Source organism: Rhineura floridana, chromosome 18 (assembly GCF_030035675.1).
Source record: "Rhineura floridana isolate rRhiFlo1 chromosome 18, rRhiFlo1.hap2, whole genome shotgun sequence".
NCBI lineage: Eukaryota > Metazoa > Chordata > Lepidosauria > Squamata > Rhineuridae > Rhineura > Rhineura floridana.
In genome coordinates this window covers 16,610,305-16,627,098 of record NC_084497.1, presented here as the reverse complement: position 1 = coordinate 16,627,098, position 16,794 = coordinate 16,610,305, and the positions used below count along the sequence as shown (strand labels likewise).

Here is a 16,794-nt window from a genome sequence, read left to right as displayed (position 1 = left end):
TTTGAATTTTATTTTTCACAATCTATTATGGCAGATAAATGTAATGTATGTAGTTTTACATACATACATAAATCAAAAACTTTTATTTTTATTTGCAGAATTCCCTGATGAAGTACCTGATAGCTCTGAAACACACTGGATGATAAAAGTTTGGATATTAAATTGTTTCTTCTACCCTTGTTGTTTTTAATTGAATTAAATATCCAGAGTTTGGGTATTTAAGGACAGCAAAGAGATAGAAACAGTTCAGACCTACTGGCAAAACTACTAGGAGCTTCCTGGTAGCCAGGGTGATGCAATAATCAGGCTGTTGAACTAGCAAATGTGAGGCCAAGATTCAAATCTTCAATCGTCCACAAAGCTCACTTTGGCCCATTCAATCTCTCTCCATCTCACCGGCCAAACTGGGTTATTGTAGGATAAAATGAGGAAAAAGAGAACTATGTTGGCTACCTCAAGCTTCTTGGAGGAAAGGTGGGACATGAATTTAATAATAAATAACAGTATCTTGAGCCAGATCTGGTTGCTTTTCTTTGGCTTATTCTGGCAATGACTTGGAGAGAAGGAATGGTGTAGCTTAGTGGTAGAGCACCTGCTTTGCATGCGCAAAGACTCAAGTTCAGTCCCCACCATTTCCTGGCAAAGCAGAGATGGGGGATGTGGCCCTCCACGTGTTGTTGAACTATAAATTCTGCCATCTGAGGACAATGACTTGCTGGTTGGGGCCGATGGGAGGTGGAGTTCAACAACATCTGGAGGGCCACAGGTTGCCCACCCGTGTTAAAGAATCTTTTCCTAAAGACTTTGACAAGCCATTGCCACTCTGGGCTAGATAGACCACTATACAAGGCTACATAAACACCATACATTCAAAGCACATCTCCTTCTCCAAAGAATCCTGGGATCTATAGTTTATCCCTCACAGAGCTACAACTCCCAGCACCCCAAACTACAGTTCCCAGGATTCTTTGGGAGGGGAAAATATGCTTTAAATGTACGGTGTGCATGCAATCCTAGACAGCTTCATATGTCGCATGGATCTTTATCTAGCACCAGATTTTCATTTCATTCACAAGCGTCAGAGCTGCCGTCATCCTTCCACTACAGCCGTTGCTAGCTTATGATCTGTGGATAACCTTTTTTAGGAATTACTTGGTACGTTTAAAAAAAATGAATCCGCTGTCTATCACCACCACGTTACCCCTTGATGTATCTAAGATGCAGCCCTTCCCACCATGAAGCTACTCTGCATTAGCGGAAGTAAAAAAGTTTACTCGGATTTCTCTTTTTTACTTTAGTCATCATCTCTTTGGTGTGCTGCATCAATTCCCGTTGCTCCTTAAGCTCATCTTCTGGTGTCTGCCGTATGTGATCCAATTCATCCTTCCAAGGAAAGAATTATTAAAAATGTGCCAATTTCATCCAAAAGATCTCCTCTTGCATTTCATCCAAGTAATGATACGTACGCGCACACGGAGAGCGAAGACAGGCATGACATTTCAAAGGCGGGCAGCGGTGATTTGAAAACAACTCTGCGGCTCTCAAACAAACACACTTTTCCCCTATTAAACTGGGGGAAATGAAAACCCGTGTTTTTCTGTCTTAGTGAGATCTTGAAACAAAATGGATGCTGCACGTTGTAGGAAAAAGCCAACCATGGTAGACATATATTGGCTAGCGCACTCATCTTCAACTGTTGGATCAAGACCCACTGTATCTGGGTGGGGAACCTGTGGCCCTCCAGAGGAGTCCAATTTCCATCAGCCCCAGACAGTTTGTCAGAAACCATTGCTGCCATCCTGAAAATCACACCAGAGGTCTACCAGGAGGTCACAATCTACCTTTCGCCCGCCGCTTGTGTCGCCAACACAGAGCTGAGCAGACCAATGGTCTGACTCAGGCAGTTCCCTATGTTTCTACGGCAGTAAATGCTGCCTCAGTAATCCTGGCCCTATGTGGACACCATGCCATTTCTGTTCCTGAATGGAGACTGTATTATGAAATTTTTGCAAGTCGCTTTAAGAGCCTCTCAGGGCTGTAAAATGAGATAGAAAAGTATTCTAAATGAATAAACAAAGGAGGGTTATGTACCTGAGGCTGAGCAGCACAAAGGCTTTCCAAACAGCTGGGGGACTGCAGCTTTTGTTCCAGTAAATCTATTTTCTCCAGCAGAGTGCTCCTCTCAACCAGGAAATAAGCGACCTGTTCACTGGGGCTGCTGCGGGCAATATCACACAAACCTTCCTGCTCCAGCATTTCTTCCACTTCCTTCTGCTGGGATTCTGGGGGGTGGGGTGGGGAAAATGCACACCTAAATATCCTACAAAAGAACAAGCTTGCTTGGAGAAACAGAGTTGCTGGGCTTCCCAAAGTTGGAGAAAGAAAAGACCCACCCGCAGCATCCATAGCTGGAGAGGGCGCTCCTCTCACCCCTGCCCAGAGAGCTGAAAGTGATTTGAAATAGGGAGGAGGTTGGGAAACACTGATATAGACAATACTGAGCTAGATGCACCCATGGTCTGACTCAGTTTTCCTGTAAAGAGGGAACAAAGGGACAAAAGAAGATTTTTTTTATCAGGAACAGAGAACAGTTAGCATACTGAACATGGGAAAAGGGGTGTGACAAGAGGGGCAAGTCTCAGTTCTAGCAACATCTGGGGGCACACATAGGCTCCCCATCCCTGCGCTGAAAAGTCGATCATTTGCTGCCCTTTCCTGGCAACCTAAAATCTCCTGATTGAGGTGGGTCACACCTCCCAGCCCTTCTCTAATCTCAAAGGAGACTAGTTTCCTCTATTACCCTCCTATATCCACAGCATGGGTGTTCATGGGGCTACTGCCACCTGAACACACCTGGATCCTGCTGGGCTTGAACCTACCCTGCGTTCATTATCTGAGAGCCTTCTTCAGGTGCCCCTCAGAGAGGTTCAGAGGGTGGTGAGAAGGAAGAGGGCCTTTTTGGTTGTGGCCCACACCTATGGAATGCTCTCCCCAATGAGGCCCACCTGGCACTGACATTAGCATTCTTTTGGCATCAGATTTAAGACCTACCTTTTCACTCAGACTTTTTGAGGGAATACAATTATAACGTTTATTGCCGTTTCTGTACTGTATATTTTGGGGCATTGTTGTTTCATTGTTAAACTTGATGCTGTTTTTAATGGTGCATGTAAACTGCCTAGAGACATTTGTTATTAGGCGACAAATAAAACACTGCTCACACCTTTTTTGATTCTTGCTGCCTATCTTCAACCTTCTGTATAACCCCTTTCTTAAGATGCAGTTTAAAACCAAGGGGGACAGCACAGAGTGGAAACCACAGGATGTTTCTGATTCCCAGAGGAAACGGACCTGGTAGCAAGCTGCCGAGCTGAAACATGCAATTGATTTGGACTTGGATTGAAAGTTCTGGCTTTTCACTCCGAGCACATGGAACTCGGAAAAGGAGGAAGGGGAGGGCAGTCATGCCTTGTTCCTACAGCAAAGATTTCCTGTGTACTTTCCATTTGCTTTTGTTCTGTAGGCAAGGCCACCATCATTAAACTTCTTACCTCCTTCCACCTCGTAAACCCAGCTCAAATTGGAAAGTTTTGAGCACACGAGTCCTGAGACAGATTAGTTTGCATTCACAGGGTTCACATTCTATAAGGTCTCACTGGTGATGGGCTCTGCCTTATCAACTCCTCTACGCCAGAGTGACTAACCTGTGGCCCTCCATATATTGTTGGACTCTGGCTCCCATCAGCCCCAGCTAGCACAGCCAATGGTCAAGGATGATGAGAATTGGGAGTCTACCAGCACTGAACCTTAGACCTTCTGCATGGTACTCTGCCACTGAATTATAGCCCTTCCCCTCTCTTTTCTCAGTCGCCCAGTTATACGGCCTACTCTTCTTTCTGAACCACTTAAGAAATGGGAAGCAACATATACAATTCAAAACTGCTGTTAGGTATAATTGGAACAGAGTGGAATATAAATTCAGGGAAAGGAAGTATTTGTCTCCACAGAATGGACAGGGGTTCTTTTAAGCACAGAATTTTTCTTTCTCTTTTCTTGCTGAAAAGTATTTGTTTTACTCTCAAATATTATTGCCATTTAAAAGTATTCCAGATTTTTTTTAAAAAATGCTAGTTGTTCATTTACCATAAGATGCAGTGACAGCCATTGACTTGGATGACTTTAAAAGGGGGTTAGGCAAATTCATGGAGACTAAGACAATGAATTGCTACTAATTATGGCCATGTATAGAGCCAGTGTGGTGTAGTGGTTAAGGTGCTGGACTACGACCTGGGAGACTAGGGTTCGAATCCCCACACAGCCATGAAGCTCACTGGGTGACCTTGGGCCAGTCACTGCCTCTCAGCCTCAGAGGGAGGCAATGGTAAACCACCTCTGAATACCGCTTGCCATGAAAGCCCTATTCGTAGGGTTGCCATAAGTCGGAATCGACTTGAAGGCAGTCCATTTCCATTTCATTATCTCCAGGATCAGAGGCAGTATGCCAAGCGGGGAGAGTGCTATTGCATTCAGGTCCTACTTACGGGCTTCCCAAAATAGGCCTTTGATCTGATTTAGGAGGGCTCCTCTTATGTCTTAACTGATGACTCCCTCAGAATCCTCTCTGGTTCTTCTGCTGTGAAGAGCCATGGCACAAAGTCCATCCTGTCCCATCCCATCGGACAAAAACATGCAGTGGTGGATGGACACTGCATTTTGCCAGCGCATCTTGGCGTCTAGTTTTGAGGATACGGTTGCTATTGAAAGGGCAGTTGCCCTTTTAGTGGAGGCTGATCCATTGGGATGAATGGAGTGCTGCCCCATCAACCTCAGACTCAGCCTGCCTCTCCTTTCTTAACAAGCCCTCAGGGCGGGGGGCACTAGCTGTCAGCTTCCTCCTCCTCCTCCATGGTCTCAGTATTGCTTCTGTACAAACCAAAATATACAAAAGGAGTATGAAGACAAAGCTAGAATTAGTTGGCTCTGCCTGTCATTAGCTCTGGCTTCACTTACCCTTCGGCCTGCCTTTCGCCCTGCCAGTCCCACTAGGGATCAGCCACCGCTGGTCCCTTGGGAGGTGAAACCAGGTTACTGTGCCTCTCATTGGGAATATGCATTTTGTTGGCCACCTTCCACTGCAGGGGTGTGGACCCTTTCTGGCCCAGTAGGCTGGATCTTTATTGCCTCCTACACCTGTGGGTCAGCTTTGATAGGTGGGAGGGGCCACCTGCCAATCATCTAATGTCATAATGAGCCAAGCAGGACTGAATTCCCTGTCCATCAGCTGATGAGCGGGGAGTTCAGTCCTGCTTTCTGCAGGAATCAGCTGCATGAGCAGCCAATCCAGCCACACCTTCAGGTGTGGGACAGGTGGGCATGGTTTAGGGAAAATGGCCTCGCAAGCCAAACAGGGATGTCTGTGAGCCAAATCTGGTCCCCGGGTCACAGGTTCTCCACTCCTGTTCTAATGAGAGGAGAAGAGAGGGTTGGGAATTTGATTTCAAAGTTAAGATGGGACATGGCATGGGTCAAATTAGCCAAGAACTGGAAGGAACTCAAGTTATGGTTTTCTAATATGCTGATCCCCTCTATTTCCGTCCCTTTGGGTATTCCTTGAGAAGGGGACACCTGTTTTATTTTTTGCTGCTCTAAATCCTTTTCTATCTTTTCTGTGCATTGGCAACTGAATCTTGGCAAAGGATATTAATTGCCGGAAGACTTTTGGGAGCCCATATTAGCTGCAAAGCAGAGGACAAAACGAATGAACAGGTAAAATAAAATTAAAAATTCTTAAGACTCTAAACCATCAACAAAAGCATTTTCACCATGACCACTAAAACTCTCCACCCTTTTGCTCAGTTGGTTTGTGTGCCAAGGGCAATCAGGCCTGTGCTACTTGGCAGCTGAAAAGCTGTTGATCACTCAGCACACAATGCATTGATCCGCCCACAAAACAACAAGAGCTGCAGAGGCCAGTCTTCCCTCAAGGTCAAGTCATTTCTTGCGCCGCAAATGTAACCACTGAGAGCTGTGACCAGAGGACAACAGCAAAAGCTCAATGCTGGTTTTGCTATATACTCAGGAGTATTTTTATTTTTTTTCTATCTGCTTCATGCTTAACACTTTTTATTTATTTAACAGGATTAAACAGTTAAATTAAATCATACTTAATACATCCATATTTACTGCCTTGTTTGTTTCATATCAATTTCAATTCATCCCTTATAACCCAGACCAATCACTGAGAACTTTTTTAGGGAGGTGTTGTCTTTGCTAGTGGTCCCCCATGACTCAGGTGCACAATCTGCACATCAGCTCTTATTTGTGGACACTGGGGGTGAATTGGAAGGATGTTAAGAGGAAAAAGGTCTATGTCCCACTTTCCAGTTAAATCAAGACCTCTTGTGAGCGATGGGCTGGCAGGGGGGCCACAGAGTGGGAAGGGGTCACTTCTCCACTTTTTGGATGGCTGACTCACTCCCTACACCTTTAGGGCCCTGGAACTGACATCCTCAGCAAAGTAAAGGAGAGCGAGATTACCTTGCTCAAGCTGTAGTTGTGTGAATTCCATCCTGAGCTGCTCATTTTCTCTCTCAAATTCGGTTGCCAGAGCATCCCGTGCTTCCATCAAGTTACGGACATGGCCCACGTAATTTTCCACCTGAAAGGAGAAGGACAATCCAAGCCCGCAATTCTCAATCCGCAGGGAGATAGGACAGTGCCTTCTGCAAGGCTTTGGATGGGGTCGTACTCCCTATGAAAGAGCAGGTCTGTAGTTTGGGGGTGCTCCTGGATCCATCTTTGTCGCTAGAAGCCCAGGTGACCTCAGGGGCTAGGAGTGCCTTTTACCAGCTATGGCTGGTAAGGCAGCCGTTTCTGGACCAGAATAGCCTGACCACTGTTGTCCATGCACTGGTAACCTCCAGGCTGGATTAATGTAATGCCCTCTATGTGGGGCGGCAAGACTGCTCACTGGGGCAGGGTATCGCTAACCTCTCATCCCGCTGCTGAAAGAATTGCACTGGCTACCTATTACCTACCTGGCTAAGTCCAAGTTTCTAGTTTTGGAGTACAAAGCCCTATACAGCTTGGGACCAGGATACCTGAAATACCGTCTTACCCCTTATATACCCAGTAGATCACTACGCTCTGCAGGCGAGGGCCTCCTGCAGATACCATCTTATCAAGAGGTCCGTTCTGCAACAACATAGGAAGTGGACTTTTAGTGTTGTGGCACCTCCCCTTAAAAATCAGACAGGCCCCCATCTCTGTTCTCTTTTCGAGGCCTACTGAAGACCTTCCTCTTCCAACAAGCCTTTTAAGCAGAGACCTTATTTCAGTCTGCATCTGTGTTGTTATTGCTTATTAAGATGTTTTAAAACCTTTTTATTAAAGATGTTTTTAAAGCTTTTTTAAAGATGTTTTTAAAGATGTTTTGTTTTAATACGTTTTTAAGGATGTTTTTGTTTTAATATATTATCAAGTCTGTTTTTATGATGTTTTAAAGTGTTTTTAGTGCTACTGGGAGGAAGCACAGGATATAAATAAATAAATAAATAACCAGTCTTCAAAACACTTCACCAGCATTACTTAGTTCTATGTTCTTACACTTCGGATCCTCGGAAGTGGTTAGATTACAGCTCCCATCATCCCTGACTACTAGCTAAGCCAACTCGTTAAACAGCACCGGTCAGCTGCACAAACCTGCTCCATTCAAATGCATTCAAAATCATTGTGTGTTATGTGCCCCTAAGTCAATTATGACCTATGGTGACCTTATGAATCAGCTACCTCCAACAGCATTTGTTATAAACCACCCTGTTCAGGTCTGTGGCTTCCTTTATGGAATCCATCTCGTTTGGTCTTCCTCTTTTTCTACTCTCTTCTGTTTTCCCCAGCATTATTGTTTTTTCTAGTGAATCATGTCTTTGATACGTTCCGTTTCTTGCTTGACAATTTCCAACTTTCCCTGGTTCATGCTTCTCACATACCATGTTCCTATTGTGTATGTCATACAACTCCAGACTTTCCTTTTGCATCTGTGCGCATCAGCTTCTGGGCTTCTATTCAGCTTGTATCATTAGTCATAGCACTACTTGTACTTGTCCATTGTTCTTCCCCAGTAGCTCGCTGAGTGCCATCTGACCTGGGGGTCTCATTTTCCAGCATTATCTCATGTTGCATTTTGGATAGTCTATTCATAGGGTTTTCACGGTAAGAGATATTCAGAGGTGGTTTACCATTGCCTTCCTCTGAGCCTGGATGCATCTTAGTCTGGTGTCTCAGCTTTGACCATTCCGCCTTGGGTGACCCTGCTAGGAGTCTAGCCTCTTGGTGTAGACTCCTGATGGCATTGCTCTCAGCTTCTTCGACACTCTCAAACCCCCTCACCATGTTAAGATGTGCATCCTAGAGGGAGGGAATGACTGTATTGGGCTGAAAGTTCACTATTTCTTCAACTGTCAGCAGGTGGAGCCATCGCTTTGCTTAACTGTTGCTATGGCACAGGAGCAGGCATGGAAAAGGAATTTGTTCAGTCTGCTTTTTTCAGCAGACCAGCTGGCTCCAACACTCCCAAACTTGCTTGAGGATCACAAGGCAACTTCCAGTTGGCTTACACAGTGCTCCAGATTGCTTATGAAAAGAAAAGTGCAAACAAAAAAATGTATTATACATAAAAGAGGCTTTCAGAGTGTGTATTTTACATATGATCCCAATGATCCCCCGTGGCGCAGAGTGGTAAGCGGCGGTAACGCAGCCGAAAGCTCTGCTCACGGCCGCAGTTCAATTCTAACGGAAGGAGGAGGTCGAATCTCCGGTAAAAGGGGTCAAGGTCCACTCAGCCTTCCATCCATCCGTGGTTGGTAAATGCTGGGGGGTAAAGAAAGGCCAGGGACGGAACTGGCAATCCCACCCCATATATACAGTCTGCCTAGTAAACATCGCAAGACGTCACCCTAAGAGTCGGAAACGACTCGCACTACAAGTGCAGGGACACCTTTACCTTTTACCACTGGGAAGTGTGTATTTTATGTTAAGTGCATATTACATGCGTGCAGTTTAAATGCAGACTCTCTTTTTTTTTTGCATTCTTTCAAAACATCTGCACAAAACGGGATGGAACAGACCTATGGCTGAGAACCCAGACAGACTGAAATGGGAGAGAATTAGGCTGCTGACCCCATCCCTATGAATGCCCAGCCTGGGGGGGGGGGAACTGTGGTGATCAAATCTGGTCAGAGGTGAGGTTAATTCTCCTGCGGATTTTCACATGTTTAAGAATTCTCCATAACCAGTGTTAGGTCAGAATGGATTTCTGCCATCCATAGCTAAAGCCACACTAACTCACCAACAGCAGGGAAGCCTTTCCACGTTAACTGGTGGGCCTGGGACCCTTTGCACATCAAGCATGGGGAACCCCAGCACATTGCAGAGGATTCAGGTAGGTGTTTTTAGTCTCATTTCACATGACATGGCCACCAGACCTCTTCCACCTCGTCATCAACCCTACTGGGTTAAGTGTGTGCCCTAGGAGATGCCCAGAACGCCACTGTGACTGTGCATTTCAGAGGAAGGTCAGTGCTAGTGCACCAGCCATCTTTAAGAAATAAGAGCCTGGCTGCTGGATCAGGCCAAAGGCCCATCTAGTGCGGCACCCTGCCTTCACAGTGGTCAATCAGATGCCCTTGGGAAGACTGCACAGAGTACCAGAGCACAACAGCACTCTCCCCACTTGCGATTCCCAGCAACTGGCATTCAGAGCCGTACTGCCTCCGACAGCGGAGAACATCATCATCTTTCAGGCAAGCTTGCCCATCATATCTGATCTTCTTCACCTAGGCAGCCCTAACAACCATGGAAGAAAAACCAAAGTTCCCTAAAACACACTGTGAAAATCACCGATTGAAAGCCTGGATCAACAAAAGTCTGCGGTCTCAAAAAAGGGAAGCCTGAAGCCCCTCTCAGACATGGAAGCTGCCTTGCACTGCGTCAGACCCGTGGCCACCTCGCTCAGTACTGTCTGCAGTGAATTACAGCAGCTTTTCAGAAGGAGTGAGAGCCAGTGTGGTGTAGCGGTTAAGGTGCTGGACTATGACCTGGGAGACCAGGGTTCAAATCCCCACGCAGCCATGAAGCTCCCTGGGTGACCTTGGGCCAGTCACTGCCTCTCAGCCTCAGAGAAAGGCAATGGTAAACCTCCTCCAAATACCGCTTACCATGAAAACCCTGTTCATAAGTCGGGATCGATTTGAAGGCAGTCCATTTTCAGAAGGACTTCAGACAGGGTTCTTGCCCAGCCCTCCCTGCCAGTGCTGGGAAATGGGCCTTCTGCGCACAACCAGCATCCCATGGCAGACAGGGGAGGGAGAAGCAGTGAGGGCAGTTCAAAAGCAAATGACCATGTAGCTACCCCTGAAAATCATTCCACGTTCCAGGCTGTAACGGAAGCGTGGGAAATGGCCCTCCGTCTCCTGGAGCAGGGCAACGAAAGAGATACCTGACTGCCCATTGTGGGAAACAGAATACTAGACAAAATAGACCAGCAGGACCATTCTTGTATCCTTTAAGTCTAGCAAGGCCACCAATCGGAGAAATCTATTTTGGTCCTTTCCCTTTCAATTGCAGGCACGCACAAAAGCCAAACGGCAAATGAAACGTACGCAGACAAATTCTTCCAACATCCTCTGTTCAAAGCAGGATGAGATGTTTTACGCAGGTTTCTTTTACAGGGGGATGGGGGAGAAGAAGTCTTTATAAACGTCATCAGGCACATTCTTCTCCATGTGGAAGAACCTTTGGATACTCAAATCACCCTGTGGCAAAGACCTAACTTTCACCTTGTCAATGTGACGACAGCTGAGAAAGGAAATCAATCATTTGCGTCAGATACAACAAAGACCCTACCCCTGTTGTTTCTATTATTTCTACTCTTCACTTTGAAGGCCATGGGGAACCAACCCATCCAGAACTATTCCCATCACCAGCCACACTGAAACAAGTGGAACTTGCCAGAGAAAAACACCGGATGCACTCCTGTGCAAGTCCTGTTCTTTCAAGAGGGCTTACAACGGAAGGTTCCTCATGAGCTTTGCTATGTGAGCGTTTTCCACTGTTTTCTACTGTCAACATACCAAACAGCTATGATAACCGGATGCAAATTCCAACACAAAACCAGGAAACACTGAAAGTCACTGAAAAATTGGCTCTCCCACTCCAAGGTAAGCAGGATTTCTTTTTAAAAAAGGAACAAAAAAGGCAATACATCCTCGGGAGGCCCTACAGGGTGAGAGGGATAAGCAGCAGGCTGAACTGGGGCTTGTTTGCACACAATGGCTGGACTAGTCAATGCCAGCCCTCTCAAGATAAATCCAATGATTTCCCAGTAGCCATCACAATATGCCTGGAGGATATAAAATGCATAGTTCAAACATGTTCCAGCCCTATGAGAAGGTTCACACTTGGACAGAGACAAACCAAAGAATTCTGTAACTTGTTCGCATGGCAGCTAAATCAGCCATTGCCAACAGGGCATCGTCCAGATGTTTTGAATTACAACTCTCATCTTTCCCAGCTGGAGGAGGCTGAGCTAAATACTCAGCTCCTGCATGATACCAAAAATGGAATGCAATGCATGCCCAAGCCATATACTGCACACTGTTAACATTAAATCCCAGAGGACAGGCCCGTTCTGGACCCCAAATGTTATGTGAGCAGACTTGCGGGCAACCATTTCAAAACAAGAACTGTAAACTAAGCACAACATGCCCAATAACTGTAGTGTGACATCCACCACATTTGTAAAAATGGCACACCACTTATGTTCAGTACTTGCATCTAAGATACAGTTGCCCTGGTCAACTTGTTCAGTGGAGGCCTCTATCTTGAACTAATTCTCTGCACCTAGCTTGGAACCATCACAAGAGCTATAATCCTGAAACCATCTACCTTGGAAAAGGTTTTTATAAGTTTATGGGACTGTATGGTTGCCCATTAGCTGCTGGGCCAAGTTCAAGGTACTAGTTTTGGTGTACAAAGTCCTACGCAGCTTGGGACCAAGATACCTGAAAGATTGTCTTACCCCTTTAGGGTTGCCAGGTTCATGGCCTGATCCTGATCCTGTATCTTTAGGAGAAAAGAAAGTCAGCCAAGTGCAGGTGTTCTTGCAGCTCTGTAATGGGAAAAGCCACAAGGTGGAATTCTCCTTTCCCCCTGCACAACTTTTAAAGGGCCTGGCAACCAAGACGTCTTCTGTATCTTTAAAAGTTGTGCAGGGGGAAGGGAGAATTCCACCTTGTGGTTTTTCCCATTACAGGGTTGCAAGAACACCTGCACTTGGCTGGCTTTCTCTTCTCCTAAAGATACAGGATCAGTCTCAGGCCATGAACCTGGCAACCCTATATATACCCAATCGATCACTGCGCTCATCAGGTGAGGGCCTCCTGCAAATACCATCTTATCAGGAGGTCCATTCCACACAACATAGGAAGCAGGCCTTTAGTGTAGTGGCACCTATCCTTTGGAATTCTTTCCCCTTAAATATTAGACAGGCACCGTCTCTTGTTATCTTTTTGGCGCCCACTGAAGACCTTTCTCTTTCAACAAGCCTTTTAAGTAGAGAACTTATCCCAGTCTGCATCTGTGCTGGAATTGCTTTTTAAGATGTTATTAAAGTTGTTTCAAAAAAAGATATTTTTAAAGATGTTTTGTTTTAATGTTTTTAAAGATGTTTTGTTTTGATATATTTTAATGTTTGTTTATGATGTTTTTATAGTGTTTTTGTTTGTCGCCCTGAGCTCCTACTGGGAGGAAGGGCGGGATATAAATTTAATTAATAATAATGATACTCTAGGGTCAGCCTGTGACTGCTATTCTTCATACTCCTACCTCTCTCATCTCTTCTACTTGCTGTTGCCTGAATTTCTCTAACTCCCCAGTGGCAGAACGCAACTCCTCTTGACCACGCAGGAACAAGCTCCAGACATAACAAAGCTGATCATTTATAGGTGCGGTAGTGTCAACCCCTTCTTCCTTGAGCTGCTGACTTATGCCTCCTATATGTGCTTGCTCCTATAGAAGGGAAAAAAGAGGGAGTTCCCTAAACAATTAATCCACATTTTACCTAAAATCAAAACAAGACCCATTCCAGACTAGCACCCTGTTTGCAACAGTAGTCAACCAGAAGTCCTTGGCATAGTCATTTACTGTTGTTTGCCCCCAGTAAACCCAACACACATACTGCATTTCTCTTCTCCCAGGCGTTTGGTTCTTAACTTTAGAAGGCTTTGGAGGGCTTCTGTTGTATCGCCTTCCTAAGAAGGGTTGCTCCACCACTTTATATACTGTTTTTAAACTGTATATGTACACACACACACACACACACCCCTTTTCATTTTTATTAACTCTAAGTCGCTTTGAGAGCACATATTTTTGTAGAAAAGCGACTAACAATTTTCATAAAAATAAAGAAATAAATCTGTGTACAGAAGTTCCATTCAGCCAACTTAGATGTCAAGCAGTGGGTAATATCTATGTTCTGTAAATTCATATAATCCTTTCTAAACAGGCATCTTAGTGATTTCCCCAAGGGAACGCTGCATTGTGCCAGATCTGTTTAGCCTTTGTTCCACCATGCAAGTTTTCTGACCATTAAAGAAGGAAATTGCTATAGTCAGTTCCTCACAACTGCTGCCAACAAGTTTGTTAACACATCATGCTTCAGAAGACAGCACCAAACAGGGCATTGCAGAGAACCAGCAAAAGAACATTGGGAGAGCCCTGCTGCATCAAGCCAATGGCCCATTTAGTACAGCATTCTGATCTCACAGTAACAACTAGATGCCCAAGGTAAGTCCACAAGCAGCGCCTGAGCACAACAGCATTCTCTGGGAATTCACAAGTGATTCCCAGCAGATGGTATTCAGAAGCATACTGCCTTTACCTGTGGAAGGAGAGCATGGCTATCGTGGCTAGTAATCACCGACAGCCTTATCCTCCATTAATGTGTCTAAAACTTGCTTTTAAAGCCATTCAAGTTGACAACACATTAACATCCTAGGCTGCAATCCAATACATGTCTCCTTAGAAGCAAGCTCCATTGTGTTCAATGGGACTTACTCCCAGGTAAGTGTGTATTGGATTGCAACCCAAGAAGACAGCCCATAACAGGCTATTGCAAACTATCAGCATAAAAACATGAGCTGTCTGGGTCAGACCAAAAGTCCACATCGTCCAAACATTCCTGCTTCTCAGCGGCCAACTAGATGTCTTCACAATAAGGCAACAGCTCACCTTAGCAAATAGTTTTCTCAAATATACTGTTTCTAAACATGCAGTTCTAGCAACTCTATTCAGTGGCATTCTGCCAGCTCTCATGGTTCCTGTAGGCAATATTGAGCTAGGTGGCCCGGTGGTCTGACTCAGTTTAAAGCAAATTCCTATGTTTCCTCCCCCTCCTATTAATTTGTTTTAATTTCCTTTTAAAAGTCATCTAAGCTAAAATCACCCTATCTTCTAAATCAGCATTCTAATAACTAGAATTGCCAACTTTTCAACCACAGAATCTTTAACAGCAGCATTATCTGTAGCAATTAGCAGGTGATTGGTCTCCATATCGTGATCAATACAGTTCGACAGGTATAGGGGCTCTACAACAAAATCTTGCAGCTTGGAGTGATTCTGCAAACCTTGAGGCTCCTCCAAGCCAGCTGACAACCTCCCTCTTGTGACTGGGTGGTGCTGTTTTGGCTACCAAAGGATCCACACTCACATCTGAATTTCAGAAAGGGAAGCTATGATGATCAGGATATATGATGATAATGACAGGAGAGGGGTGTTCAGTACTGCTTTCATTTTAATGGTATATTCTAACTGGGCTGTATCCAATGCTAGTCCTACTCAGACTAGACCCACTGAAATCAGTGGCCATGACTAACTTAGGCTCATCAATTCAACAGGTCTACTCTGAGCAAAACATAGTTCGATACAACCCATTGTACGTTTTTTTAATATAGCATAGCAAGCCACCTTTTATACTAATGCAGAAAGTGGCATATAAGTTTAATGATTTGTGTATCAGGAGGGAGAGGGAGGTTGGTTCCCCACACCTGATACAGATAAAGTAATGTTAGGCAGGTCTGTCCACTGCTATTTGCCAGCACAGGTCTGTGGAACCTCCATATACAAGAGCAGGGGACAAACAGGGAAGACTTAGAAACTCCCTATAGGAACCTAAATGGCCACTGTAGGAAACAGGGTGCTGGACCAGACATACTTTTTGGTATAACCCAGCAGGGATTTTTTAAATTATTACATAAAATTAGATAACCTGAGAGCCAGTGTAATATAGTGGGTAGTGTCAGACTGGGGCCTGGGAGACCAGGGTTCAAATCCCCACTCAGTCATGAAGCTCACTGTGTGACCAGTCACCAGCACTCAGCCTAACCTACCTCACAGGGTTGTTGTGATTATAAGTGAGAGCCATGTACGCCACCCTGAAGTCCCTGGAGGCAAGGTATGATCTAAATGAAACAATAAATAAATTCACAGTGGGCATCAAGTTTATCTACTATTAGCCATGACAGCTCAGATGGATTTCTTGGTCTGGCCAAGCAGGCATTTTTAAAGACAATATAGTGCTAGTTAAAGTCAAGCTGGACAGTGGCTCTGTCTGCTGCTATTAGCCACAACAGCTCAGGGGAACTTCCATGGGCAGGCATAGTCTCTCTCTCTCAGTATCAAGCAAACTTTTTTGGTCTGACCCAGTAGTTTTTTTATGACCTTGGACCAGTCACTGTCTCTCAGCCTAACCTGCCCCATAGAACTGTGGTGAGGATAAAATCGGGATCCTGTAGCCAAACACTCTTTGAGCTCCTTGGAGGAAAATAAGAACACACACACATATTAATATTAATTAACATTAAAGCATGTATTATTTATTTATTTATTTATTTATTATTTCAATTTATATACCGCCCTTAGCAAAATAGCTCTCAGGGCAGTGAACAAACAAGATAAAATACAATATATCATAATAAAAATACAAAAACATATACAAATAAACAACAAAAAGCACAGCAAAAACAAAATAAATACTACAAAAATTAAAAATACAGATTAAAAGATTAAAAAAGATTAAGAAGATTAAAATGCCTGGGAGCATAAAAAGGTCTTTACCTGGCACCGAAAAGATGGAAGTGTAGGCGCCAGGCGTACCTCTTCGGGGAGGCTGTTCCACAACTCAGGGGCCACCACAGAAAAGGCCCTAGATCTCGTAACCACCCTCCGGGCTTCCCGATGGGCTGGTACCCGGAGGAGGGCCTTAGATTCTGAACGAAGTGAGCGGGTAGGTTCATAGCGAGAGAGGCGTTCCACAAGGTATTGAGGTCCCACGCCGTGTAAGGCTTTATAGGTCAAAACCAGCACCTTGAATCTCGCCTGGAAGCAAATAGGAAGCCAGTGCAGACGCGCCAGGACAGGTGTTATATGCGAAAACCGACTGGTCCTCGTCAATAATCTGGCAGCTGCGTTCTGCACCAGCTGAAGCTTCCGAACTGTCTTCAAGGGCAGCCCTACGTAGAGCGCATTACAGTAATCCAATCTTGAAGTTACCAGAGCGTGGACAACGGAGGCGAGGTCGTCCCTGTCCAGATAGGGGCGTAGTTGGGCTACCAGACGAAGATGGTAAAACGCATTCCGTGCCACCGAGGCCACTTGGGCCTCGAGAGACAAGGAAGAGTCAAGAAGAACCCCCAAACTACGTACCTGTTCTTTCAGGGGGAGTGTAACCCCATCCAGAAC

The 16,794-nt window shown here is 45.1% G+C and overlaps 1 protein-coding gene across 6 annotated transcripts in view; it reads right to left on the bottom strand.

Moving 5' to 3' along the window:
* The window catches only part of CCDC30 (coiled-coil domain containing 30), a 72,590-nt gene that overhangs the window by 54,306 nt on the left and 1,490 nt on the right, over nt 1-16,794 (bottom strand). For 4 of the 6 annotated variants that reach the window (XR_009759525.1, XM_061601568.1, XM_061601565.1 and 1 more), the window contains exons 2-4: nt 12,883-13,065; nt 6,538-6,658; nt 2,092-2,282 (exon numbers count right to left, since the gene is read on the bottom strand). Coding sequence is in view for 5 of the 6 variants with exons in the window: in XM_061601568.1 (XP_061457552.1) it covers nt 2,092-2,282; nt 6,538-6,658; nt 12,883-13,065 (495 nt within the window). In the remaining variant the exon portion in view is untranslated. Of the gene's footprint in view, nt 1-2,091; nt 2,283-6,537; nt 6,659-7,988; nt 8,186-12,882; nt 13,066-16,794 lie in introns of those variants that run through there. The other 2 variants (XM_061601566.1, XM_061601567.1) reach the window with 2 other exon arrangements.